Source organism: Lissotriton helveticus, chromosome 3_1, assembly GCF_964261635.1.
Source record: "Lissotriton helveticus chromosome 3_1, aLisHel1.1, whole genome shotgun sequence".
Lineage (NCBI taxonomy): Eukaryota > Metazoa > Chordata > Amphibia > Caudata > Salamandridae > Lissotriton > Lissotriton helveticus.
Window position 1 is genome coordinate 1893298092 of NC_136061.1, and position 26625 is coordinate 1893324716.

A 26625-nucleotide genomic window follows, 5' to 3' on the forward strand; every position below is an offset into this window, starting at 1 on the left:
TCTGTTGTTTATCAGTAGCTTGTGGCTAAGCTGTGCTATTGGGAGCCCAGACCCAGTGGTGGTATTTTGCCATTTTTAATGTTGGACCTTGTATAATGATCTTAGTTTGTTGTAAAGCAAACAGATATAAGGATGTAATGTGTACATTTGCAAATATATGCCTTATGTAACGATCTGCTACTTTGTAATTTTGGACCTTATTTAACGAACGTTATCTACTGTAAAGTTCTCTTGCAACTTTGGGTAATGACGCGCTATATAAAAAAAAAGCATAAATAAATAAATAAATAAAATAGAGGTCAGGGCAGGTGGTGGCAAGGCACAAAAAAGGTGGGTCCTCCTATTGTGAGGGCGTTGGCGAAAAAAAGAGCACTCTTTTCTGCTGCCTAGAGCACTTATTGCACCCCTGCTGCTGATAAAAGGAATTGCGTCGACGCTTTCAAAGTGGGCAGAGTTGTCAACTTTTTGAATGCGATACCTTACAAGGCACCAAACACTTTAAAACGAATAGAATTGAAATTAAGCATTCCTTTTAGCAAAAAAAAAAAATTACCCCATACTTGAAAGCCACTCTACAGTGTGTTTACTTCACTAGAAGTGCCACCGTACATTCCCGTGTGCATTGCTGTAAATTTCATAAATAGACCTTGGAACACGCTGGCCTTGATGTTCAACTTAAATAAGACTGGCACTGTGAATAAAAGTGCGCCACTCCCACACAGGGGGCGGGGAGGAGCGCGCCCGTGCGAGAGAGAGAGAGAGAGGGGGGGGGGCACGAGTGAAAGCTGGGTGAGGGAGTTTTTTTTAAATTTTTTATTCAGTGTCCTCATTGTTGGTAAACTCACGCACACACAAAAAATCTACAAAAACATCGCTGTAAGGGCCACGCCACTGCGATGACCCGTCCCCGCAGTGTATATAGTTATGTGCGTACAAAATGAAAGTGGGGGGGCGTATAAATGGTGAAGATGTCAACTATAGCATGCGGAGGGCTCAGGTTCCCATTCCCTGACCCCACGCCATGCTCGGTTGTCCGATGCCGGTCAAAGTAGCCTGCCTCATCTGGAAACTGTGAGAATGAAAAAACATGCCCAACCGATAAATGTGGGTGCAGGCATTGTATGTTGTTGGGCACAATAGCTGGGACTGAAAGAGAACAGAGTGTGGAGAAAGCACCAAGAAGTCACTCAGCTGTCCACAGGCAGGATATTTCAAGGGGCACGAGCAGGGTCACTGGTATCATGAGATGCTGAGCCGTGGTGTTTTACACAGAGTTATGGATTTGCTTCATAATGTAACATTTGCAGCACAATTTGCACATTTTAACCCCAAAAAATCACTTCTAGCTCAAACAGACCAAGTAACTAACAAGAAAGGGTGCGCAACAGGCTTTCCGTGCCGGAGAGAAAATGGCACCAGCGTGAAGAACAGTACCTCAGAGGACACCCTTTTTATCGCCCGAAAAGACGTATATAATGGCGAACGTCTGTAGCCGGGAGGAATAAAGCGGCAGAAGCGAAAACAAACACCTCACATTAGCGAGAGATGTCCCTGTGCAGTACAAGCATTTAAACAAGCTGTCGGGAAATATTGTTAAATCTGCAGCGGCGGTTTACGCTGCTGATCAGCTGCTGTAGGGGAGGAGGGAAAGTTGGAGGCCGGCACAGCGGCTCATTACTGTAGCTGTTAGAGGCACATCAAATGGGCAGGCTGTTTGCCGTGAAAGTGAAACAAGGGAAACACCACAGCTAAAACCCATCCATTTTAAGATTTACAGTGAACATTACACAGTTACCCAGCATTGTACATGTATTCTGACGTGCCGTTGGAAAAAGCCTGGATGGGTATTTCTAAAGCTTTTAAAGTTGCTAATCACGCTGCCTCCATTGTGAACTTCTAAAATAACAAGAAGTGTAATGAAGAAAAGAAAAACGGCCGGGAAATGCACTCAGGGCAAGAGTGGGAACGCAGTTGCAGAAAGAGGCTTTTCTAAAGCTTTTAAAGTTGCTAATCACGCTGCCTCCATTGTGAACTTCTAAAATAACAAGACGTGTAATGAAGAAAAAACAAAGCGGCCGGGAAATGCACTCAGGGCAAGAGTGGCAACGCAGTTGCAGAAAGAGGTTTTCTTGTTTCCTTTGAAGTGAAGCTCTAATTAGGGGGGAGGAGAAGTGAGGCCGAGCGCACGCTGGGGAAGCTTCAGATGCCTGTGGGAGGGAGGATGATGGCTTTGATGTGGACGCGCGTTCCGCACCAGTGCACCACATGCACTCGACGTAATCCGCCTGGTGGTTTCAGAGCTTGGTTTGCCCTCAATACTCTCTTCTATTTATCACTTACGTGATAGAATAGTCGAGACCTAAAAACCTTTAAAGCCGAAAGGGTATGAGGGGGAGAGAGTCGTGATTACGCTACATACAAGCCAGCTAGCTCCCCTGAGACAGAACAAGACACAGGAACAATGCATGTGGAGACAATGGCATTAACGGATAGATCCAATATGCTTTTTGAAACGCAGAGCTCAGCCTACGCCAACACCACAGCACCTCCGTGCACCTGGAAGTGAAGAAGAAGAGGCTGCCTGGTGCTATATGGTGAACTCACCGCACCTAAGGACCCCTTTCTGCTGTTGAATACAATACCTGAATAAGTAGCTGCCGTAAAGAAAGCTGCATGTAAAGGAGACAAAAAGTCTCTGCAAGGAAATGTCCCTGCTGACGGCATGGAGATGAACTTTTTGATTGAACTATTAAACAAGACAACCCAATCACCAGAGGACCACAGACACGTCCCCTGGATTCTATGTAAGGACCTGAGGCTCTAGTTATGCTTTTCTTCCTTCGCTTTTTTTACAAACCAAATCACAGCAGCCAGATAAGCAATGAAGATGTCTTTTTCCTTCGAGAACAAAGAAAAAACATCATATAAAGAATAACAAAAACAAGTACATCGTGGTCCATGAACATCAACTTCCATCAATCCATGAGGAAACACCGCAGCATAGTCCTTCTACACTGTCCATGCCATTCCAATGAAAGGTCCTCCATTTTATTAAGCCCTCCTCTTTCTTCGATGCTGCAGCCAGAGTTAAGTGCGGTGTGTTTTTTCTGTGCAGACTTCTTTGGTCTTGTTGTTTGTATATGCGTTTTTATACATTTTGGGGCTGTTGTAACTTAGGGAACATGATTGTCCTGTCATTGGCAGTGTTTGGCTTCTTTCACATGTTCCCTTTTATGTCGCGTGAGCGTACTCTTGCTCTTTGCGCGTCTGGCCCACTTGCGGCGGGGTCTATTGCCCGCCAGTGGGCGCCTGCACATCTCGTTGCTCCCGACGCGAGTCTCCCTTCTGAAGAGACTGCGCTGACGGAGCCGAGTGCGTCGGAGCCTGTCCCCCTGCCGCCACACCTTTGAACACCACGTCCGTATCCTCCGCACCGTGAGTGCTTGAACGCCCCCTGGGCTGTACAAGTAAAAGACGGGAGATTATGCTCTGAAATCACCTGCGGGCAAGTTTACCTTTCTAACGCAATTGTTGTTCACGTTAGGCAGCGAGCAGGGTTGTGGCTGGCCCGGACTAATTAGAGGGTCTGCGCGTTAGGGGGTGTCTGTGCAAACACTCACAGTGGCCTGTCCGTGTCAAATCCTTTGCAGCTTTTGTGGTCTGCCCACATTTTACAGGCGTTGCTGCCCTGTTAACCTCAATGCACCAGGGTTGTGTTGGTGGTTTATAGCCTTCAGGCTGTTAGGTGTTAGTCCCTCATAGTGTATAGGTTCTGGTTGGGAATCCTAGGCAGGATGGAGCAAGACAATTATTATGAGGAAGAGAAGTTCTCCCAGTACTTACCTCCAGATGATGATTTTTTTGAGGCGGTGGATAGCTCCATCTACCGATGTGTAAACGAAGTAGTGGCCCCTATGGAGGAGCGCCTTTTAAACCGCATTATAGGGGAATGCGCTAAGATAGACAGGCTCACCTAGGGGCCGTCCCTCCTGCCCCATCTCCGGTACCTGAGGAGATGGCCCCTCCATCTAAGAAGGTATGTGGGGAGGGTGGCGCGGAAGGGGCGCAAGGGGTGGATAAGGACGCCTTTGAGCGCTTAAAAAGTGCTTTCTTGGCAAAGACCGGGCCACCTCCTTCCGTCCCCCTGCCGCCACCAGAACCTGCGATATCCACGGCGCCTCCTTCCCCGTCTCACGATGGGGATTCTCCGACGGACACCGACGACGAGGGGTCTTCACGTTCTTCGCATCCGGCCAGTTCCGCGGGCACGTTGCCCTAGGATGAGTTGGGCATGCTGGACCCGGATGAAATTATGCATCCACGCTCTGCTGCCTGGGCACCTGGGGACAAGGTGGCCAAGTTTGTGGCGGGGCTCCTCCGTAAACCCCTTGAAAAGGAAGCGCAGGGATGTCTCCGGGCTGAGTGCCTCCCGTCCCACGCTAGAAGGGAAGGTAGCCCTAACACCTGAGCTAGACTCAAAGATGGCCACTTTTCATGTAAAGGACCCACGGAAAGGAATTGATAGGTCCTGGCGCTCATGCCAGGACAAACTTCTAGATGCCATTGGTCCAATGAGCAAAATCCTGGATATGGCGGAGGAGGCAAAGGCCACTGGTTCTACCATATCCCCAGAAGTTCTGTCCAATCGGGTGCAGAGGGCTATCATTTTTATGGGAAATGCCAACTGCGCCCTCTCAATTGAGTGTCAGCAGTCTTTGCTAATAAAACTTGACCCGAAGCTGGGCGACTTAGCTTCTTCTGAGGTGGGCGTCGTCGCTCAGGGAGGCCTGTTTGGCGAGCCTTTTGTAAAGGAACTGGGGAAATTCGTCATCACCTTTACATCATTGGACAAGGCCCAATCTAATATCAAGAGGGTGATTCAGACGTGTTTCTCCAAAGGGGCCGGGCACGGTAGGGGCCAGGCACCTGGCCGTGGTGGCCAGCAATCTGGCAACAAGGGACAAGGCTCCAGACGAAGACAATACAATTCCTCTGCAAACTTCAATAACTTCTACCCTACCCGAGGGCAGCGTTTTCGAGGCCGCAGCGGCTTCAGGCACAATACCGGAGGCGTCAATCTAGCGGTAAGTGTCAAGCCTGTGGAGCAGGTTCGTATTGGGGGTCGTTTGGCGGCATGTCAGGACGTGTGGGTACAGCTTACGTCAGACGCATGGGTCATGCAGACGGTGAAGGGGTTTCACATACAGTTTTACGACCGACATTTTCAGGTGGAACCCCCCAAGGCCCATTTCCTTTTCCATTCTCGATGCCCAGCTGATCGACAAGGAGGTGTCCACTCTTCTTGAGAAAGGGGCCATCAGTCGATCCCCTAGGCACCCCAACGGTTCCTCAGCAACGTCTTTTTGGTGGAAAAGACAGACGGAGGGCAGGGTCTGGTAATCAACCTTAAGGAGTTCAATGGTTGGTTGGTTTACCGGCACTTCAAAATGGAGGGAATTCATCTTCTTCAGGATGTCCTCCTGCCGCACGATTGGATGGTCAGGTTGGACCTCAAGGATGCGTACATAGTGGTCCCGGTTTCCTTCAGTTTCTCTGGCGGGGTCAGGTTTATGAATTTGTCGCCCTTCCTTTCGGGTCTTTCTTCAGCACCTTGGTGGAGTTTTTGAGAGGACAAGGAATAAGGAAGATTGTGTACCTAGACAACATCATTCTCATGGCACAGTGTCCCCAGAGGCTCACAGTTCACTTACAACACAGGATGTCCCTATTGGAAAGCCTGGGATGTGTCATCAACGAGTCAAAATCAGTCCTTTCTCCAACTCAAAGTCTGTTTTTTCTTGGATTTGTCGTGGATTCCATTCAGGCTTCCTTGAGTCTTCTATCCCGCAAGATGGCTAAATTAGGCACATCCTGCGTCAGACTATATCCAGGCCCCAGACATCACTGCGGCAGATTTCCCGGGTAGTGGGCCTTCTGTCATCTTCCATTCAGGCAATTTTCCTAGGCCCGTTGCATTATCGGGCCTTGCAGCGCCTGAAAGCACATCACCCCAAGAAAACGCTAACTTACAACCAATCTGTGCCTCTGTCGGAGGAGGCAAAAAGAGGAGATGACATGGTGGTTGGCTTGGTCATAGAATCGGACGCAAGCAGGTCCGGATGAGGTGCCTGCTGCGGAGAGTTCTCTACAGGGTGCGTCTGGTCATTAGAGGAGCAGAGGTTACATATCAATTGCTTGGAGTTCCTGGCAGGTTTATTCGATGTATACTGCTAGACCAGGCAGCAAGCGAGTACATGCGTTCTGTTGAAAATGAACAACATCTCAGCGGTCCACTATGTCAATCGTTTGGGAGGCCCTCGGTCTCGAGCCTTAGCGGACCTCGCGAAGAAGTTTTGGTAGTATTGCTTGGCACACCAAATCTTGGTGACGGCAGAATACCTCACGGGTCAAACCAACCAACCAACCTACATTGTACACTATGATATATGTGAGTATAATAACCAAACTTGCATCTCCGTTGCTGAATTCACCCGATATGATCTCTCCCTCAACCCTGACTCAGAAATAGGTGCTCAGGCAGGCGCTGAAACCTAGGACTGAAGCAACTGATTGACAGATCATAGGTGAAGGGAACATGTAACCCTTGGACAAGAGTGTGAATAGGAAAACCCAGATCGATCCTACAGATAGACAGCGACACCACAATTTTCTCAGGCGATTGGTCCCAATAAAACACATTTGGCTGGAGGGGTGCGCGTTTCCAAAAACACCAAAACGTCAAATGTCACACCAAGTTAGGAAAACACAGCCAATCAGAACACAGCATGCACACTACTCGCAGTTATCATGTGCCCATCAAGCCGGACATCTGGACCTGTACCCGCTGGCCCTACATTGTGTCCAAGCAAGGTCGAAGCCCACCTGTGCTCCTTATCGAATGACCAGATTTATGACATAGCCCAGATTTCTTTATCCAAAAGAGTGTACAATTGTTTCAGTTTTGAAGATTACATCAACATGAAAAATAACATGTATCACATAAAGTTGACTATGTAGCAAACCATCCATCTACATGAAATAAACATTACGATTGATCAGAGGTTCATGTCAAACATGCGCTTGATGTTATTGTAGACACAGCTACAAATTGAGACTCGATAATTGTGTATAGTCCGCAAGGATAAGCGTCATCATGTGCTGAATACAGTTACTTTTTCACTCTGTGTAAAGTCTTGCAGATCGTACAGCTCAGGCAAGTGCACAGATGTTATGACCAACAAAAGTTTTTAAAAAACCAGCAGCATATATTTGTGTTCAGATGTGCGATTCGCTCCCTGTCTCTCCCTCCCCTATTCACACTTCCCCTACCCCCGTCTCCCCCAGGAACTTCCCCTCCCCATCCACCATCCATGCCGCAGCGCTTTTCGGACGCCAGGCGGAGCGCGTGCTCCTGCCTGTCATTGCAATTGCCCGCTTACGGATTGCTCCTCCCCCCACCGGGGCATCTCCCCTATCCCCCGTTGTCCCTCCCAGCGATCTCCTTTGATGTGCATTAGGGCTTGAAGCATTCCCTCCCATTGCTGTGCCATGGGTATCTTCCGTTGTCCCAATGTTTCCTCCCGCAGGATGGCAATCCCTGCTGCCTTGGCCCACGCTAAGAGTGAGTACCTCCATGCCCGTATGTGTGGTGGGTCACTTGCCTTCCATTTCTTGGTTAAGAGCTGCTTAGCTACCACCAAACCCAGGTCTAGGAAGCGGAGGATGCTTTTGTGGTCGGGGATCTGCGGAAATGGTGTAATAGATAAACGGACCATTCAAAGGATATGTGTCGGCCTTCACAAGTGTGTAGCGCTGCACCTACAGCTTGCCAGTAGGAGTGTAGTTTGTGACAGCCCCATAGCATGTGCACTATTTCAACCCCCACCTCCGTGCACCTGGGGCATTACGCATCTGTGCGGTGAAAATACCTGTTTATTTTTTTCGTGTGTGAGGTATGCCCTGTGGATTATGAACAGCTGTATTTGCTGGAATCTCATGTTCCTGGGGATTCGTGTTGGACTTTTTAATATCCTTTCCCATTCCCTGTCCTCCAATGGTCGGTCTAGTCTGCCTCCCACTTACGGCGCAGCGGGTTGAAGCTATCGCTATGTGTGTACGAAGGGATGCTGCAAACCATCGGATCAGGTGCCTACCGCGTCCCATCACATGTAGGTATTGAATTGTGAGTGTTGGCTTGATTCCTCTTGCATTTCTGCCCATCGAGAGCACAGCGTCGTGATGAGTGAACGGTGCCTTAGGAACTGTCCCGGCGGGAGCCCTGTCTCGTCAACCAGGGATTCGACGGTAGGAGCTTGCTGTCCCGATACAGGTCCCCCAGTGTCTCTATGCCAGCTTCCTGCCAATCCATGAGCTCAAGAGGCATGAGCGCCCCAGACCTGCTGGTATCGCCGGTGCATAGGGGACCAGTGTCTTAGTGAGATACAGGCAGCGTTGGTAGCACCAGTAATCCACCGCCAGGAGGAGAGGAGCAGGCATTGGGGCCTTGGAGGCGGGGTGGAAAAACTTTGCGATATATTCGGGGGGGAGCTAAAGTTGAGGGGGCCTCCCGTCCCCTGTCAGCGAGCCAGCAGGCCACCTACTGCAGCAGTGCGGCTAAATAGTAGTGTTCAAAACAGGGCGCAGGCAGCCCCCCCTGATCCGTGGGTAGATATAGTTTTGCTAGCGCCAGTCTGTGCCGCGTGCTGCCCCATAAGAAGTCTCGGAGCATCTTAGTGAGCGCGACAAAGAAGGCCGCTGGGACGTAGAGGGGCAGATTGGCAAAGTAGTACAGGAGTCGGGGAAGGATCACCATCTTAGATAGTGCCACCCTGCCTGTGACTGTCAGCGGTAACGTACTCCAAAAGCGCACTTGTGCTTTAATGGCTGTCATTGACCGTCCTAGGTTACCGTCAAATAAGCCTTCTGGTTGACGGTATATCTGAATGTCAAGATAGCGGAAAGTGTCTGCATTCCATTGCATCCTCGTACCCTCTAAAATGTAGCCCGGATCCTGCAAATCTCCTCCAAATGGGTAAAGGTAAGACTTGTTAACGTTCACTCCGAGGCCCGAGAGAGCAGCGTAGTCCTGCAGCGTGTGTTCCAGTTGGGCCTGTATGTTTCCCACGTTTTACACAAATACCAGGAGGTCGTCCGCGTAGAGTGACACCTGGTGGGTCGCATCTCCTAAGGGTATGCCATCTCCTAGCATCGCGCGCATAGCCGTGGCCAGAGGCTCGATCGCTAGGGCAAAAAGGAGAGGCGATATTGGACACCCCTGCCTCGTGCCTTGGCGCACCGGGATGGCTTCAGAGATGTATGGAACCAGCCGCACTCTAACTGTAGGGTTTTTGTACAGTAGATCGACCATCTGGAAGAACCCTCAGCCTAGATCGTACCGCAAAAGCACCGCTGCCAAGTAGCTCCATTCTAAACAGTCGAAAGGCTTTCTCGAGGTCAAGCACCAGGCATTCTGCCCTCGGCCAGTCCCTCACTCGGTCCGCAGCCACTCTTAAGAATCTCCGTAGAATCAGTGATGTGCTACGTTTGGGCACAACACCATTCTGATCAGTGTGGACCAGCTAGGGGACTATCGGTGCTAATCTCTCCGCCAGGACTTTGGCGAGGATTTTGTAATCCACATTTAGGAGTGCCAGCGGTCTATACGACCCTAGGTTTTCTGGGTTTCTTCCTGTTTTAAACAGGGACACTAGGCAGGCCTCCTGCATCGATAGGGGCAGTGTTTGCTCCTCCAGGGCTGTGGATTACAGGGTGTGTAAATGTCGCGCCAGAGGTTCTCGGTAAGCCTTGTAATATTCGGCTGGTAGGCTATCTGAACCCGGCGTTTTCACGGAGGCCATCGACCATATTGCTTCACTTATTTCCTCTAGTGTGAGGGGACCATTGAGTGCCTCTTGATGTTCTCCTGTGGCTGCGGGTAGTTGAACAGTTTCTAGGAACCTCTCTAGGTCGGGCCGGAGCAGCGTATTCTGGATTGGTACAACAGTGAGTAATGGTCTGACATTACTCTGTGTATTTCCCTCTGTGTGTACACCAGGTTCCCATGCAGTGTGCGTATGGCTGCTATTGGGGCATGCTGCTCTTCCTGTATCAAAAGCCAGGGTAGCAGGCGACCTGCCCTATCAGCTTTGGCATGGGTGCGGGCTGTGTGAGCAGTGTAGTTGTGGCACCTTAGCTTTTCTATGAGTTCCGCGTGTTGTGCTCTGAGATCCTCTAGTTGGCTGGGTTGTCCATCTCCACCCTCTCCCTCCCTTTCATACTGTAGAATCTGTAACTCAAGGCGTTGGAGCGCAGATGACAGCCGCCTGTGCACATTCCACGTGGCACCAAGACAGTGGCCTCTAACGGAAACTTTGTGAGCATCCCATTCCACCAGACTGGAACTTGCCGACCCCTCGTTGAGCTCGAAGTATTCAAGAACCAACCTCTCCAGGGACGCGCGAAACTCTGGGTCTTCCAGTTCGGTCGGTTGGAGACGCCAGGTGGGCACAGGGGGGTGGCCAGGCTCCCAGTTCAAGCTAAGTGTCATGGGGTTATGGTCAGAATGCATCCGCCCCAGGTAGTCCGCCGCTTCCACTAGGGGGATCAGGGATTGGGAACCCACCACTCTGTCCAGAAGCACATGCAGGTCATGCACCGCCGAATAATATGAGTAGATACAGTCTGTGGGGTGGAGGACTTGCCACAAATCCAGCGGCGCCCACTGCATCAGCCAGTCCGAGAGCGCCTGCGCATTTGAACCAGCTATCGTTGTCCCAAGGGGCGGGAAGGACCTATCTTTGTGCACATCAAGCACCGAGTTGAAACCTCGACCCAATAGCCAGGGGAGGCCAACATAAGGGGCCAGTGCAGCACACAGTTGCGTCAGAAACAAGGGCTAATCTGTATTCGGGGCATATATGGACCCTAGTAGTATTTGTTGGCCATTGAGTGTCCCCTTCGCGAGGGTGTACCTGCCTGCGGGATCTATCACAGTTTCCATGCAAATAAATGGGGTACCCGCCCTCACCCATATCAACGTGCCTCTAGAGTGTGCTGAATATGTCATGCCATTTACATGCCCTCTCCAACGCTTGCGCAACCTGTCCAGTTCTATCGGGGTCATGTGTGTTTCCTGCAACGGGGCTATGGCAGCAGAGTGCCTCTAAAGATACGCAAATATGGAGTAACAACACGCAGGTGTGTACATTCCACGTATATTCCATGTGATTATGTCAGCTCGCGTCATGTCTGAGTTAGGTTAGGTGATAGGAACGCTAGGGGCAGGGAGCACCATAGGGTGCAGGAAGCAAGGGCGGGCAGGAGCGTGTCGGCGTGCTACATTAAAATCAACAGTAAACATGTTAAAAACAACAATATAACATCTGGGGCAGGCTTTGCGCGATGTCTGTCCAAACCTCATACAGCTAATGAGTGATATAAACTAGGCCAACATGTTGCCTATTGGGGTGCGTGCACTGGTGTAATTTTGTTATGACTACCCCTCAGATTCCAGTGTGCCCAACGCGCCATCTACTTAATCCTGGAAGTCAACTCATAGGACCCATGCGTCGCCGGCTCAGCGGTAGGGATCGGGTGTGAGCATGTGTTCTCATATCATGTGCGTTCCGGTGAATGGCATGAGTGTACAATTGTTTTGTAACGCTAAGTGTAATGTATAAAAAGATGGCAAAAACCAATGAACTTTGAGATAGTCTTCAAACCCCAGCTCTGTTGCCTGCTCTACCGGCTGCTGCGTTTAATTAAACCAAGTGTCCCTGTTTTGCAAAACACCTCTTGTCTTTCATTTTTTCAAGGTAAATTCATATTCAAGAAACAAGAACTATCGAAATTGTACAAGCAGCTGCTAAGGACAAAGACAACCTTGTTGCATAAGGCACGTGAAAAAAGAACTGTAGATTATTTTCCTGGGGTCAGTACAAGGACATTCCAGAAGAATTCCTAATGTTCTTGGATACACAAGTATCAACAGGAGGGTCCATACCCTTCTTCACTGTGCAGACAAAATCTAATGCCTACTGACTCCAAATAACCGTGTGGGAATTGCTTAAAATGATGAACAGCACTGAGCTCTGCCTTAATTTAATCAAGGAAGAACTGAGAGCAATCAGCCTCATGGTGATGCAGCATCGGTATGTATTAGACTTAATGACTGCAATGGAGGGAGGTGTGTGTGATAAGATTGGTGCATCCTGCTGAACATTTATAACAGAGAACGACATGGAAAATGAGTTGCTGACTCTTGCCATCCAAGCACTGCAACATTTACAAAGAGACATGCATGAGGAGGAAGATGCCCCTGGGCAAGAGTGGTTCTCAAATTGGTTCTCCTGGCTCCCCCGGTGGCTTTCCGATCTGTACACATCGTTGTTGTCAGTTTTAATTGTGTTCTTTTTTCGTGTGGTTCTGTGTAATTGCGGTTAACTGCTGTACAAACACAGTCTTCAAATTGGGCGGAATGAAAGTAACTAGGAAAGTAGTAATTGTCAAAACTGAAGAACAACAAGGCCCAATAAAGTAACTGTCATGCAGTATGGGTTAGATAGTGAATTAAAAAATTCAACTAGAGAGGGGAATATTAATATTGAGAAAGTCAATGGCAATATGTATAACGATGCATTCATGTATACAAATGAAATTCCCTGTCTCTTGAACAATTTGCCCATTATGAACTCCACGTCAACCCCGACTCAGAAATACGTAGTAAGTCAGGCTTCAGACCGAGGGCCAAGGTCACTGATTGACAGGTCACTGGGGCGTAGAACATAGTAGACAAATGGCAGACAAATGTGTGAACCGGAAACCCCGGCTCAATCCCACAGATGAGCATAGAGACACCTCAATAGTCCAGGAAGACTGGCCTCAGTAAGGCGCACATGGCCAGAGGGGTACGTGTGCTCCCAAAACATCATAAAGTCAAATGCCACATGAAGTTAGGAACACATAGCCAATCAGGACAGAGTGATAAAGCGCTTCCAAAGGCCAGACATTTGGACTCATTACCCAGTGGCTGCATTGTGTTCACGCAAGGTAAAGGTTCACCCAGATTCCTCATCAATTACATGAGTTTATTATAAATCCAAAGACAGCGGTTCACATTCCTCACCCAAAAAGGATCGCCTGAATTTTTTTTTTAACATCTGTTTATTGATGTTTGTTAATACACATCAGCTTGTAAATTAGATTTGTAGCATTTGAATTGATATAGGGTTTTAAACAGTTCTACTGGTTAATTGCTGTTCACAATTGTACATTACAATTTGTGATTATCCGCTATACACATTGTGCATTACTGCAATGAGCTTGCCAGTAGGTAATAATGGATGCTGTCCGCCTGTACTCACTAGAGCTAATGGTTTGAGATTGTACAATCGATTCACACATTTGTAAAAAAAACAGTTGAGCATTCTATTATGTTCATACTATAACTCATGTGTCCCGTTACATGTACACAATGCTGCAAGGCATTACATGTGTGACTTAAGGCGTTTCTTGTTCAGTACGTTTCTGACAGACTTCGCTTCCCTTGTTATAGAGTACGGGGGTTCACAGGTGTCTCTTCTTTCTCTGCCGAGATCCCACATATTGCCACTGTGTTGTGTGGAGATGTGAGGGGATGGTGGCATGTGTATGAGTTTGTATTCTTGAGACACAGGCCACTCCAAGCTTGCCTCTGCCCGAGAATTCCGCAGGGACAGGGGTTCAAAGGGGAAATTGCAGATGTGTAGGGGAAAGAAGGCCCTTCTAATCTATCAGCTACTGGTAGGAGTGACTGGTTGTGCACTCATACCTAATGTGACAGTTAGAGGGGAAGCAGGAATTGGATCCCCATCTCCGTCCTCCAGTGACCCATATATGTCCTGTACCATAATCTCCCATTGTATCGCAATAGGCAATTTGCGGAGGCCCTGGGTATCTTCTTCGTAAAGCGGCTTTGTTTCTGCCCTGGCCCACACCAAGAATGATTGAGTCCATGCTGGTATTGTTGGGGTCTGGCCTTTTCCATATCCTGGTTAGGAGATGCTTAGCAGTTAGCATGACCAGGTCAAAGAAGCGAGAAGTTGCCCGCAGTTTCTTGCCCGTTGCGTAAAGGTGCAGTATACACTCCTCCCAGGTACATTCTAGTTGGCGATCCATGGTCGCCCCTTATATTTCACGGACCCGCCTCCAGTATGGGCTTAGAAAGGTACAGAGCCATAGCATGTGTAATAAATCAGCTCCCACTTGTATGCAGCTATATATTTACAAGGGGTGGTGATGGACAGAGTCTCTGAATTAAGCAGAATACTCTCACCCAGTCAAGAGATCAGGGCTAGATCCAACACCGTTTTTTAGCTCATTGCACCATCCCAGTTTCAGAACCTGGCTGTATGCAAATTAGTCTGTCCCTGGCCCAGTGCATCATGGGAACAGGGCAGACCAGACTACAAAAGCCAATTCTTACACTGGGAACATGCCCTATCTGTTCAGCCATAAAATGTGTTAATTCTCTCAGGAGTTAGATAGGCCCTCTGGATTATGTAGTGTTGAATGAGTTTAAAGCGCATTGTGCGGAATGTATGTGGGACTAAGAAGTATCTCTGACCATTTTTTACCTGTAAATAGCCGCCCCTTATCTGTCTTCCAACTCTGTCTAACAGAGGTCATAGGCTCTGCGGTGTGAAGCCGAAGTGATTCCGCAAACCAGCTGGTATGAGGACTGCCCAACCCATAACGTGCAAATATTATATAGTATGATGCATGGGCTGTTACGCGCTCATGTCACCCCAATGACCCCTCAATATTGCCAAGATTAAATAGTAGAGTAGGAATTGACCAGGTGATATTTCATATGCCTCCACCAGCTCCTCAAATGGAGTGAGCGCCGCGTCCTGGTAGAGGTCCCCGAGTGTCTACACACCTGCGTTTAGCCAGTTCACTAACCTCGCAACTGTCAGCAGACTATCCCTGGTAGGCGCAGACGGGGCATATGGTGTCTCTGCACAAGTTATGTACACGCTCCTATGATACATTTTGTATGCAAACTGCAGTAGCAGTTGATCAGGTGGACAGCGGCCGGCGCACGGATTGAATAAATAATACATGTCCCCCACAGACCGCGGTGGGCCCATCATGGCAGTGTCAGACATTTGCAGGCCAGCTAGTCACCTGGCCACCCACTGGAGCTGTGAGGCCAGATAGTACTGCTCCATATTAGGGAGCGCTAGGCCTCCCCTGTCAGATGGGAAATAAAGCTCTGCCAGAGCCACCCGACAGCGGGAACCGTTCCATTTTAATTCTTTTAGGACAGTTTCAAATTTCTGGAATATGCCTGGGGTTACATAAAAGGATAGATTTTTAAAGCGATACAATTGTCTGGGGAGCACCATCATCTTCACCACAGCGATGCAGCCTGCAACTGATAATGGGAACTTGCGTCAGAAGGTCATTTGCGAATGTAGTGCCGTCATTGCTCTGCCTATGTTTCCTTCCAGCAGGTCCTCCTGACTATGATATATGCGTACTCCAAGGTATCTGAACGTTACAGGTCACCAGGGTATACCTATGTCACCACATTGAAGTTGGCGGTATGGTTGTGTATGCCTGAAGAGATATTTGCAGGACTTACTCCAGTGTACCTTCAGTCCCGTCAGATTAGCGAAGGTAGCCAGGGTGCTCATCAATGCTATTGGGAGGGTACGGAAATCCTTAAGAAATATCATGATGTTGTCTGCATACAATGATACTGCATGTATGCCATCTCCCAGCGGGACGCCCCATTCAGCACCCTGCTGCCTAAGCAACTCAGCCAATGGCTCCATCGCCAAGGCGAATAATAGTGGAGAGAAGGGGCATCCCTGACAAGTTCCAGGACCAATCGGTATGGGTTCGGAGATATATGAGCCTGACTTCACTCTTGCCGTTGGTTGTGTGTATAGCAGCTGGATTAGACAGAGGAAGCGGCCACTCCAGGGAGTCAAATGACTTTTCCAGATCCAATACCAGACATCCCAAGTGCAGTCAGTTGAACTGGGAATAAGTACCAACCCTAAAGAAGTGACGGATTTTCAGGGCGGGCCAGGACAGAGACATTTTGGTCTGTGCCTCCAACGATGGAACCAATGAGGCCAGGCGGTCAGCCAGCACTGTGGCGATTATTTTGTTGTACGTATTTAACAATGCTGACCCTGGATCGGTCAAGTCTTTATCTGGCATTGCCTGAATTATTTTATGGCATTCAATGAATTGTTTAAAAATCCATGTCAGATCGATTGTAAGTTGAGACAGTCCTCCGACATTATGCCTGTAACTGTTCTCCTGTCGCACTGTTTGATTAATTGAGCTGTTCCTCTATTTGCAACACCTTGTCTCTTGTTTTTTAAAGGTATTTCATGTTCAAGCAAAACATGTGCCCTGACACCTACTATTACACCCAGCCCTGCTGCGCAATCAACTCAGAGCATCACTTCCACTTATCAGAGCTGTTAGGGTATGTAAGTAGAAGATGATAGCACCTTTTCAGAATTAGAGAGAACAGCTTCTGAGGAATAACAGCCTTCCACAAAGGAAAATTATTTTACTTTTGTGGAGTAATAAATTCCAAAATATGAATTGCAATTGACAGGTACTGACATTTTTTACACAAAAGTAGAAACACATTCATAATTATGTTACAGGTTTACCTTTGCAGCTACACAATGAATTAATCTGTAAAAATGCTATGAAACAATGCTGTAATCAAATGAGGCTGATTTGCACATAAATTGTGGTGAATATGTGTTGCAGGCCAGTATTGTCAGCCATATGCGCCTTGTTCCATTATTTACACATGTGGTAGATTTCAAATTCACCTTCGAGTCCCTCATTGTCATTCTCTTCTCAGCTCCCCCTCTCACTCTGATGGACATGCTGACAACAATGATGAGGAATTGCACAACAGGAAGGGGGAAAGCAGTCTCCAGCAAGCAATATCTTTAACCTTGATGTCTATCAGTTACTTCTAATCCAACTGTGCCTCACATAGCTGGTGAGGAGAGTCTGATCTAGGCAGCAGTCATCTTTAAACTCTCTAGCACCCACACTTAAGATCCCCAACGCCAGATGATTTAATTTACACCAGTGCTATTTTTTGTTTAAGGATTTTTTGTTTGCAAGCTGTGCCCAGACCTCCAGCCGAAGAAACAGGACCAACAGATCAAGCCCATAGGAGTGCTGACCGCTGCCAACTGACAATGACAGTTACCTATTACTGAACAGCAATAGAGGATTGGGGACCTTGTAAAAATGAGAGCACGACTCTAGTAACTTTAATGTTATGTTATAAATACGTAGAAGTTTGCAGAAAACTCACTCCAACATATATCTATATATATATATCTCCGCTGCTAAAGTTCAACAGAAGGACAAGCACTCCCGTCAGTATAATCCCAGTTTGGGTTTATTCACGCAAAAAGTAATTCACACAACAGACGCGTTTCAGCCTTAGCTTTCGTCAGTGTCGGCTGGCGTCTGTGAGACGGAAATTGATATTGACAAATCATAGTCATCAAATATATATGAAAAAAGCAGTAAAATTAATGGCTTTTTTAAAAATAGGAACTTCTACAGGCAAGCTCGCAGAAAAATTCATTAAATAGAGATTTATGTTAAAAATAATTGTTAGGATTTTACACAAATTTGTTTTTGACTCTTGTCCCTCGACCTCGGACCTGGGGATCTGGGTTCGAGTCTCGGTAACGACGCCAAAAACCTCCTGTGATTCTGGGCAAATCACTTAATCTCACCGTGCCTAAAATGAATGTGTGTCCTCATGTGACGTAACTGGTGCTAAGTAAAGCGCTCTGATACCCGATTCGGTTCGGGTCTAGTTCGCGCTATATAAAACTCTGCAAAAAAAAAATCTTACTACGACAAAATGTTGGTTGGTAGGCATCAAAATTAAGACAGCCACTCTTGCCGAGTTACTTCAATGGCACCAATTATTCTACCAAACAAAGATCCTGTTCTAAAACCATAAAATATACTATAAACTGAGGAATATTGTGTTAGCATTCCTACCTGCCACCATGTAGGTCATAAATATGAAGAGGAGAAGAGAGGACATATCATTTGACAGGAGGTGTTCAATGAAATCGTGATTTTCATCGTGAGTGACGTTTTCATGTTCGTAGTCACTTCCTGGTTCAATGCCAGCGGCATCGTAGTCATTGGCCGTGGTGCTTTCTGTGGCCTCGCCGTTTTTCGAAGTCATGCCCACAGCGTCTCTTCACAACTGGGTGCGCGGACAAACGAATTTAAAATACGATGACAGTCCCTTCAGCGTGAAAGCCGTTTGAACGAGTGCTTTCAAATCTGATAGCTCGTTTCAGTCTGTCAGCAGGTTATATCCGAACCCACACATCATCAACTGCCCGCCAGTACTTAAAATAGCAGATAGAAGCGTAAGATGAACTACTTTCCGCGGTGGGTGCTAGTGATGGCGGTCTAGGGGCGTGGTCAATGTTTTCCAGAAGAATTGATTTAATATTTACCCTTCGTTCTGCTGTGCTATGAGGTTGGCTTTAGCCTAAGCACGATTTCTAACTGCGAGGACGCAATGGCGCCACATGGAGAGACATCACAGGAAGTGACGTCAAAGGAAGTGATATCCCATCTCGGGCACTTCTATGACTTAACTGGGAATGTACGTATTTTACTGCAAAAAGTCTATAGTTAAGGCGTTATCATCTAAAACATTTGTTTGAATAATATGAAGTAACATGCTATGTGGCCTTTAGCGTCGTTATCATGTATATTTGAAACTTGTTAAATTAGTATCGATTGACCTAGAGTCAAAGTCATTTTTTAGGATTTGTTAAATAATGTCAAATGATGCAGGAAGATTGTGATCATGTGCATATTTTCTCGATGCTAAGAAGTGGCCTTCTGACTGCGTGAGCGCTGTAGACAATCAACAAATAAATATAATCAGATAGAAATTCAAATATTTTTCAACAGATCAATGTGAGACACGACTTTGAAATGCCATGAAGTGGCAACATTATTAAACAGTTTTGTGATCCTTGACAATAACATTTTTAAACTGCTTTCATGGAGGAAATAAAAAATGAAAAGTGTAGAGTTAATGGTTTGTAATTCATGTTTTTCCTGCTAATCAGGATTGTCACCTTTCTCGGAAAAATCTGTGCTTTATAGGTTTTGCCTGCATAGTGCTTACATCCTGGCTTTTCATTGGTTCCTGAGCTTATCCCTTACTCTCCTCCATTTCTATTGGCTGTAGCATATTTCCTTGCATTTACCAATCCTTGTTCCTCATCTGCTTCGATTGTCAGTTTCCCATAGCCAAAATAATGTTAAAATCCACTTGGTGGAACTATTTTTTCACAAAGATTTGGCTCTTTCTGCTTTTTAGGTCTCGCCTACGCAGCATAGGAGAGAGACCTTTAGCCATGGGCACAGCTTTAGGGGCAAAAACGTGCACGCGTTGCATTGCTTGCAATGGCAACGCATGCACGTCTGGCGATTCCCTTGCGGGAGCGCGCGTCGCCATATGGTGGCGCAATATGGTCGCAATCATCGCGCCTTGCTGCGCGCTCCCGCAAGGGAATCGTGCAGGCCCCCTCCCCCTGCTGCCACGCGCTTGTGCTGGTTTTATTACTATCTGGTCTTGGACAGTGCTTAATTTGTAAAAAAAAAGGTGACGGTGCTCAAACTCAGTTCAGATTCCCGAGGCTGGTGCAATTAAATGTCGGCGCGCCAAATTCCAAGGCTGATGGTCTTTAATACACCTCATGTCTTTTTAATTCACTATCAGTCACTCCCTGCCCCTTTATCTCATTCTTGAAGGCCCCTGCTTTCTCTGTTTGTGAATTTTTTCCTGTCTTTCTCTTCCTCCGTCATCTTTCTCTTCCTTAGTCTTTCAAAGCTGTGTTTTTTCCCCTCTTGTGGTCGGTAAATATCAGATAGGAAAAAATAAGCGCAGCTACCCACTAATAAGGGCTGGTAGTCCCCACCAGGAGCCACTGGCTCAAATTAAATACTGCCCTCGGCCGTGGTAACGCACATGATTTACAGTTTTTATTCCTCAGTGAAGTAAGTGACAATAACTATTGTTGGCTAGTGTTTTATCCCTTAGATTGAGCACGGAAAGGCCACCAGTGGACAGAGTATCTTAAGTGTCCAAGGGGTCCCAGCTACAATTGACTGCTAAGTGTTGCATCTGCCTTTGTGTACTCTATGCAGTAGCCTAACAGGTACGCTTTCCTGCCCCCGCCACAGGTCCCAGTTAAGTAGTAAAAAGAAGCTATTTAATTGTGATCATGGGTGCCTTATACTCCCGGGTCCTGGTACCAATACACCTGCTGCACCATTGGAAGTTACCACCCTGACTCTACTACATTTTGTGCTCGTTCTTTTTGCCTACAGCTCCAGCTGCACCAGCACTCAGACCTGAAAACTAATTACTCTTCACTTATTGTGAGGCGCTAATAAATAGGAATGTGATTGCACTCTCTCGTGGCGGCTGATGAGATGCACTAACCAAGGGTTGCAGATATTACATGTCCAAAACCTGGAAACGCAATTGGGAAACATCTCCATACCAAACTTAACAATGGCAACACGTTTTTTACACTTTACAGCATTAATGCTGTAAAGTGTTAGCTGCTACCTATTTTCACATACCTAATGCAGATGACCCGTCTCCCATGAGACAGTCAATCCGGTCAATGTCGACGTACTGTCTGGGGCTGCAGCCTGGCTCCAATCCACAAAGACGCACCTCAGCTCTAAATGAGTGGGCATTTGGCAGCACTGGTAGTAGTGCAATCTATCCCTTGACTTGAGGCAACAGTGTTGATAGAGCAACGCACACCATGCCGATGTTCAAACAAAATGATCTGGACTGCCCCTCCTCCAGCCCGTTACTTCTCTCACGTGCAAGGCGCCAACTGACAGCCTAATACACTGTGGGCCCCTCCTTCAGCCCCTGCTCTTTGAAGCATTCCAGGCCAGCATGGGGTGGGGGAGGGATTAACATGTTTATTGCAAACCAACCCTGCCTCTCGTATCGTCTCGTCCCGGACTGAGACCGAGGCTACTAAAGATCGTTTCCCTTCTGTGTTTTTTACAGAAGGCATACTCTTAAAATAGGAAGGCGGGATGGTGAGAAAAGGAAACCTTACCTACCTGGGCCCACACAACGCCATATTTACGAGGTGGGCTGGGGGCAATTCCGGCTTTACTGGTAGAATCAGAAAAAAATACAATTCCTGCCATGCTCCTCTGCCTCGGTTACCAATGTTGAGGCGCACCCTCAGGGCGAGGATGTGGCCTAAGGGCAAGAGATGCCGACGTTGGAGCTGGAAAAACATGTTCGCACCTCGGCGTCGGCTCAGCATCCTGTAACTCTGGGCAAATCATTCATCTTTATTGGTAGGCACGGCCCCGGGAAAAATGAATGTGTCCGTGTGTACTGTAACTGGTACTTGTGTAAAGCGCTTCAATACCTTCGGGTCGATTTCGCGCTATATAAATCTGCAACAACAAAAAAAAGTCACTTCTCTCTTGCTTCATCAATCATTCAGTGCTTCATTTCTTTTTTTTCAGTTTTATACAGCTCGAGCTCTGCTGCTTAGTTTCAGGTTACATACAGCCTGAGACAGCACCAGGGTTTTTCTTTTGTTTGCTATTCTTTGGCCAGTCTCTTAACAGCAGTCTTCCAGTGTAGACCCGGCCCTGAAAAATAAGTGCCGGTGCTTAGCACCGGAAAGCACCGGCACAAATTAAGCACTGGTCTTAGACCAGTCCCAATTAAAACCCTGCTCTTACCGAAGGTAGGTGGGCTCTGCAAACAGAAATTAGTGGACACAACCCATACTCTTCCCAGATATGAAGCGAGTGAACACTCATTAAATCTTGTTAAAAAAAGGCTTTATTGTAACACGACATGAACACCTCTTGAACAAGTCAGATCCTAGCAGCAACTGACAAACCCTCACTGCTAGAGCCGCTTACACATTCCTATTCTAAAACCTTACAATTCTAGCATGATTTCGTGGACTTCTAATTCTATAACGACCTCACAAGATGCACACTTACAACACAAACCGCAAAGCTAAACATGAAAATCGATGTGTCCACTTTACAACCGTTTAACTAAGGTTAACACCATAAGACTCTGCTTTGGTGAGTAACAAGACGCCCGACATGCGTGACGCTAAACAAACTGTCAAATTTGACGCTAATCTACGTCTCTGACCAATGCCAGGGTTCACATACTCATTTGTTTAAGCTACTATACACAACTACAACCAAACATTTCACTAGCCCCACCTAACTTCTAAAATACTCAACAACGGTCCACCCTGTCACAACATCAAATACACTGATTGTTATAACTGCAGGAACCCGGTCACCAATACCCAACCTCCTTACTACCAGCGATTCTAAAGACATCAGGACTAACTGCTCTATATCACATTTAAACGCGAGCTCTCTAAAACAAAAAAAAAAAACACACGAACCAGACTCAGTGTATTTACAACATTTACCACTATCGTTTAAAATAATCAAGCTAGACAGAAAAATCGACAAAACCTCGTGACTATATCTCCAACTTCGGTACAAAAGGGGGTGGTGATGGACGGAGCATCTGAATCAATCAAACACTCACACCCAGTCAAAAGATCTGGGTTTAATCCATCACCGTTCTTTAGCCCACTCTGCCACCCCAGTTCAGACATGGCTATATGCAAATCAGTCTGACCCTGTGCCTCATGGGAACAGTCCAGCCCGTACTGCCAAGCCATGTCTTCCCTGGACCGGAAACAACCTTCAGAGGACCGGTTTCTGGCATTGCAGCCGTCTTCAGCCCGGCTTGCTTGAATCCAGTGGCAAAGTGAGCAAGGGACTCACGTCTGAGCATACCCTGCCACACTTATGGCGGCCAAAAGCGGTACAAAAAGGGGTGGTGATGGACGGAGCATCTGAATCAATCAAACACTCACACCCAGTCAAAAGATCTGGGTTTAATCCATCACCGTTCTTTAGCCCACTCTGCCACCCCAGTTCAGACATGGCTATATGCAAATCAGCCTGACCCTGTGCCTCATGGGAACAGTCCAGCCCGAACTGCCAAGCCATGTCTTCCCTGGACCGGAACCAAGCTTCCGATGACCGGTTTCTGGCATTCCAGCCGTCTTCAGCCCGGCTTGCTTGAATCCAGTGGCAAAGTGAGCAAGGGACTCACGTCTGAGCATACCCTGCCACACTTATGGCGGCCAAAAACGGTACAAAAGGGGGGGATGATGGACGGAGCATCTGAATCAATCAAACACTCACACCCAGTCAAAACATCTGGGTTTAATCCATCACCGGTCTTTAGCCCACTCTGCCACCCCAGTTCAGACATGGCTATATGCAAATCAGTCTGACCCTGTGCCTCATAGGAACAGTCCAGCCCGAACTGCCAAGCCATGTCTTCCCTGGACCGGAAACAAGCTGCCGAGGACCGGTTTCTGGCATTCCAGCCGTCTTCAGCCCGGCTTACTTGAATCCAGTGGCAAAGTGAGCAAGGGACTCACGTCTGAGCATACCCTGCCACACTTATGGCGGCCAAAAGCAGTACAAAAGGTGGTGGTGATGGTCAGAGCATCTGAATCAATCAAACACTCACACCCAGTCAAAAGATCTGGGTTTAATCCATCACCGTTCTTTAGCCCACTCTGCCACCCCAGTTCAGACATGGCTATATGCAAATCAGTCTGACCCTGTGCCTCATGGGAACAGTCCAGCCCGATCTGCCAAGCCATGTCTTCCCTGGATCGGAAACAAGCTTCCGAGGACCGGTTTCTGGCATTCCAGCCGTCTTCAGCCCAGCTTGCTTGAATCCAGTGGCAAAGTGAGCAAGGGACTCACGTCTGAGCATACCCTGCCACACTTATGGCGGCCAAAAGCGGTACAAAAGGGGGTGGTGATGGACAGAGCATCTGAATCAATCAAACACTCACACCCAGTCAAAACATCTGGGTTTAATCCATCACCGTTCTTTAGCCCACTCTGCCACCCCAGTTCAGACATGGCTATATGCAAGTCAGTCTGACCCTGTGCCTCATGGGAACAGTCCAGCCCGAACAGCCAAGCCATGTCTTCCCTGGACCGGAAACAAGCTTCCGAGGACCGGTTTCTGGCATTCCAGCCGTCTTCAGCCCGGCTTGCTTGAATCCAGTGGCAAAGTGAGCAAGGGACTCACGTCTTAGCTTACCCTGCCACACTTATGGCGGCCAAAAGCGGTACAAAAGGGGGTGGTGATGGACGGAGCATCTGAATCAATCAAACACTCACACCCAGTCAAAAGATCTGGGTTTAATCCATCACCGTTCTTTAGCCCACTCTGCCACCCCAGTTCAGACATGGCTATATGCAAATCAGTCTGACCCTGTGCCTCATGGGAACAGTCCAGCCCGAACTGCCAAGCCATGTCTTCCCTGGACCGGAAACAAGCTTCCGAGGACCGGTTTCTGGCATTCCAGCCGTCTTCAGCCCGGCTTGCTTGAATCCAGTGGCAAAGTGAGCAAGGGACTCACGTCTGAGCATACCCTGCCACACTTATGGCAGCCAAAAGCGGTACAAAAGGGGGTGGTGATGGACGGAGCATCTGAATCAATCAAACACTCACACCCAGTCAAAACATCTGGGTTTAATCCATCACCGTTCTTTAGCCCACTCTGCCACCCCAGTTCAGACATGGCTATATGCAAATCAGTCTGACCCTGTGCCTCATGGGAACAGTCCAGCCCGAACTGCCAAGCCATGTCTTCCCTGGACCGGAAACAAGCTTCCGAGGACCGGTTTCTGGCATTCCAGCCGTCTTCAGCCCGGCTTGCTTGAATCCAGTGGCAAAGTGAGCAAGGGACTCACGTCTGAGCATACCCTGCCACACTTATGGAGGCCAAAAGCAGTACAAAAAGGGGTGGTGATGGACGGAGAATATGCATCAATCAAACACTCACACCCAGTCAAAAGATCTGGGTTTAATCCATCACCGTTCTTTAGCCACACTGCCACCCCAGTTCAGACATGGCTATATGCAAATCAGTCTGACCCTGTGCCTCATAGGAACAGTCCAGACCGAACTGCCAAGCCATGTCTTCCCTGGACCGGAAACAACCTTCAGAGGACCGGTTTCTGGCATTGCAACCGTCTTCAGCCCGGCTTGCTTGAATCCAGTGGCAAAGTGAGCAAAGGACTCACGTCTGAGCATACCCTGCCACACTTATGGCGGCCAAAAGCGGTACAAAAAGGGGTGGTGATGGACAGAGCATCTGAATCAATCAAACACTCACACCCAGTCAAAAGATCTGGGTTTAATCCATCACCGTTCTTTAGCCCACTCTGCCACCCCAGTTCAGACATGGCTATATGCAAATCAGCCTGACCCTGTGCCTCATGGGAACAGTCCAGCCCGAACTGCCAAGCCATGTCTTCCCTGGACCGGAACCAAGCTTCCGATGACCGGTTTCTGGCATTCCAGCCGTCTTCAGCCCGGCTTGCTTGAATCCAGTGGCAAAGTGAGCAAGGGACTCACGTCTGAGCATACCCTGCCACACTTATGGCGGCCAAAAACGGTACAAAAGGGGGGGATGATGGACGGAGCATCTGAATCAATCAAACACTCACACCCAGTCAAAACATCTGGGTTTAATCCATCACCGGTCTTTAGCCCACTCTGCCACCCCAGTTCAGACATGGCTATATGCAAATCAGTCTGACCCTGTGCCTCATAGGAACAGTCCAGCCCGAACTGCCAAGCCATGTCTTCCCTGGACCGGAAACAACCTTCAGAGGACCGGTTTCTGGCATTGCAGCCGTCTTCAGCCCGGCTTGCTTGAATCCAGTGGCAAAGTGAGCAAGGGACTCACGTCTGAGCATACCCTGCCACACTTATGGCAGCCAAAAGTGGTACAAAAGGGGGTGGTGATGGACGGAGCATCTGAATCAATCAAACACTCACACCCAGTCAAAACATCTGGGTTTAATCCATCACCGTTCTTTAGCCCACTCTGCCACCCCAGTTCAGACATGGCTATATGCAAATCAGTCTGACCCTGTGCCTCATGGGAACAGTCCAGCCCGAACTGCCAAGCCATGTCTTCCCTGGACCGGAAACAAGCTTCCGAGGACCGGTTTCTGGCATTCCAGCCGTCTTCAGCCCGGCTTGCTTGAATCCAGTGGCAAAGTGAGCAAGGGACTCACATCTGAGCATACCCTGCCACACTTATGGAGGCCAAAAGCAGTACAAAAGGGGGTGGTGATGGACGGAGAATATGCATCAATCAAACACTCACACCCAGTCAAAAGATCTGGGTTTAATCCATCACCGTTCTTTAGCCACACTGCCACCCCAGTTCAGACATGGCTATATGCAAATCAGTCTGACCCTGTGCCTCATGGGAACAGTCCAGCCCGAACTGCCAAGCCATGTCTTCCCTGGACCGGAAACAAGCTTCCGAGGACCGGTTTCTGGCATTCCAGCCATCTTCAGCCCGGCTTGCTTGAATCCAGTGGCAAAGTGAGCAAGGGACTCACGTCTGAGCATACCCTGCAACACTTATGGCGGCCAAAAGCGGT

The 26625-nt window shown here is 48.1% G+C and overlaps 1 protein-coding gene across 1 annotated transcript in view; it reads right to left on the reverse strand.

Annotated features, from left to right (window-relative positions):
* LOC144823936 (sperm-specific sodium:proton exchanger-like) overlaps positions 1-18611 on the reverse strand; it is an 8804346-nt gene extending 8785735 nt beyond the window's left edge. Inside the window, exon 1 of the mRNA XM_078682870.1 lies at positions 18055-18611. Within this exon, the coding sequence (XP_078538996.1) occupies positions 18055-18247 (193 nt within the window). The 5' untranslated portion in view covers positions 18248-18611. The remainder of the gene's footprint in view (positions 1-18054) is intronic.
* Positions 18612-26625: the final 8014 nt, after the last annotated feature.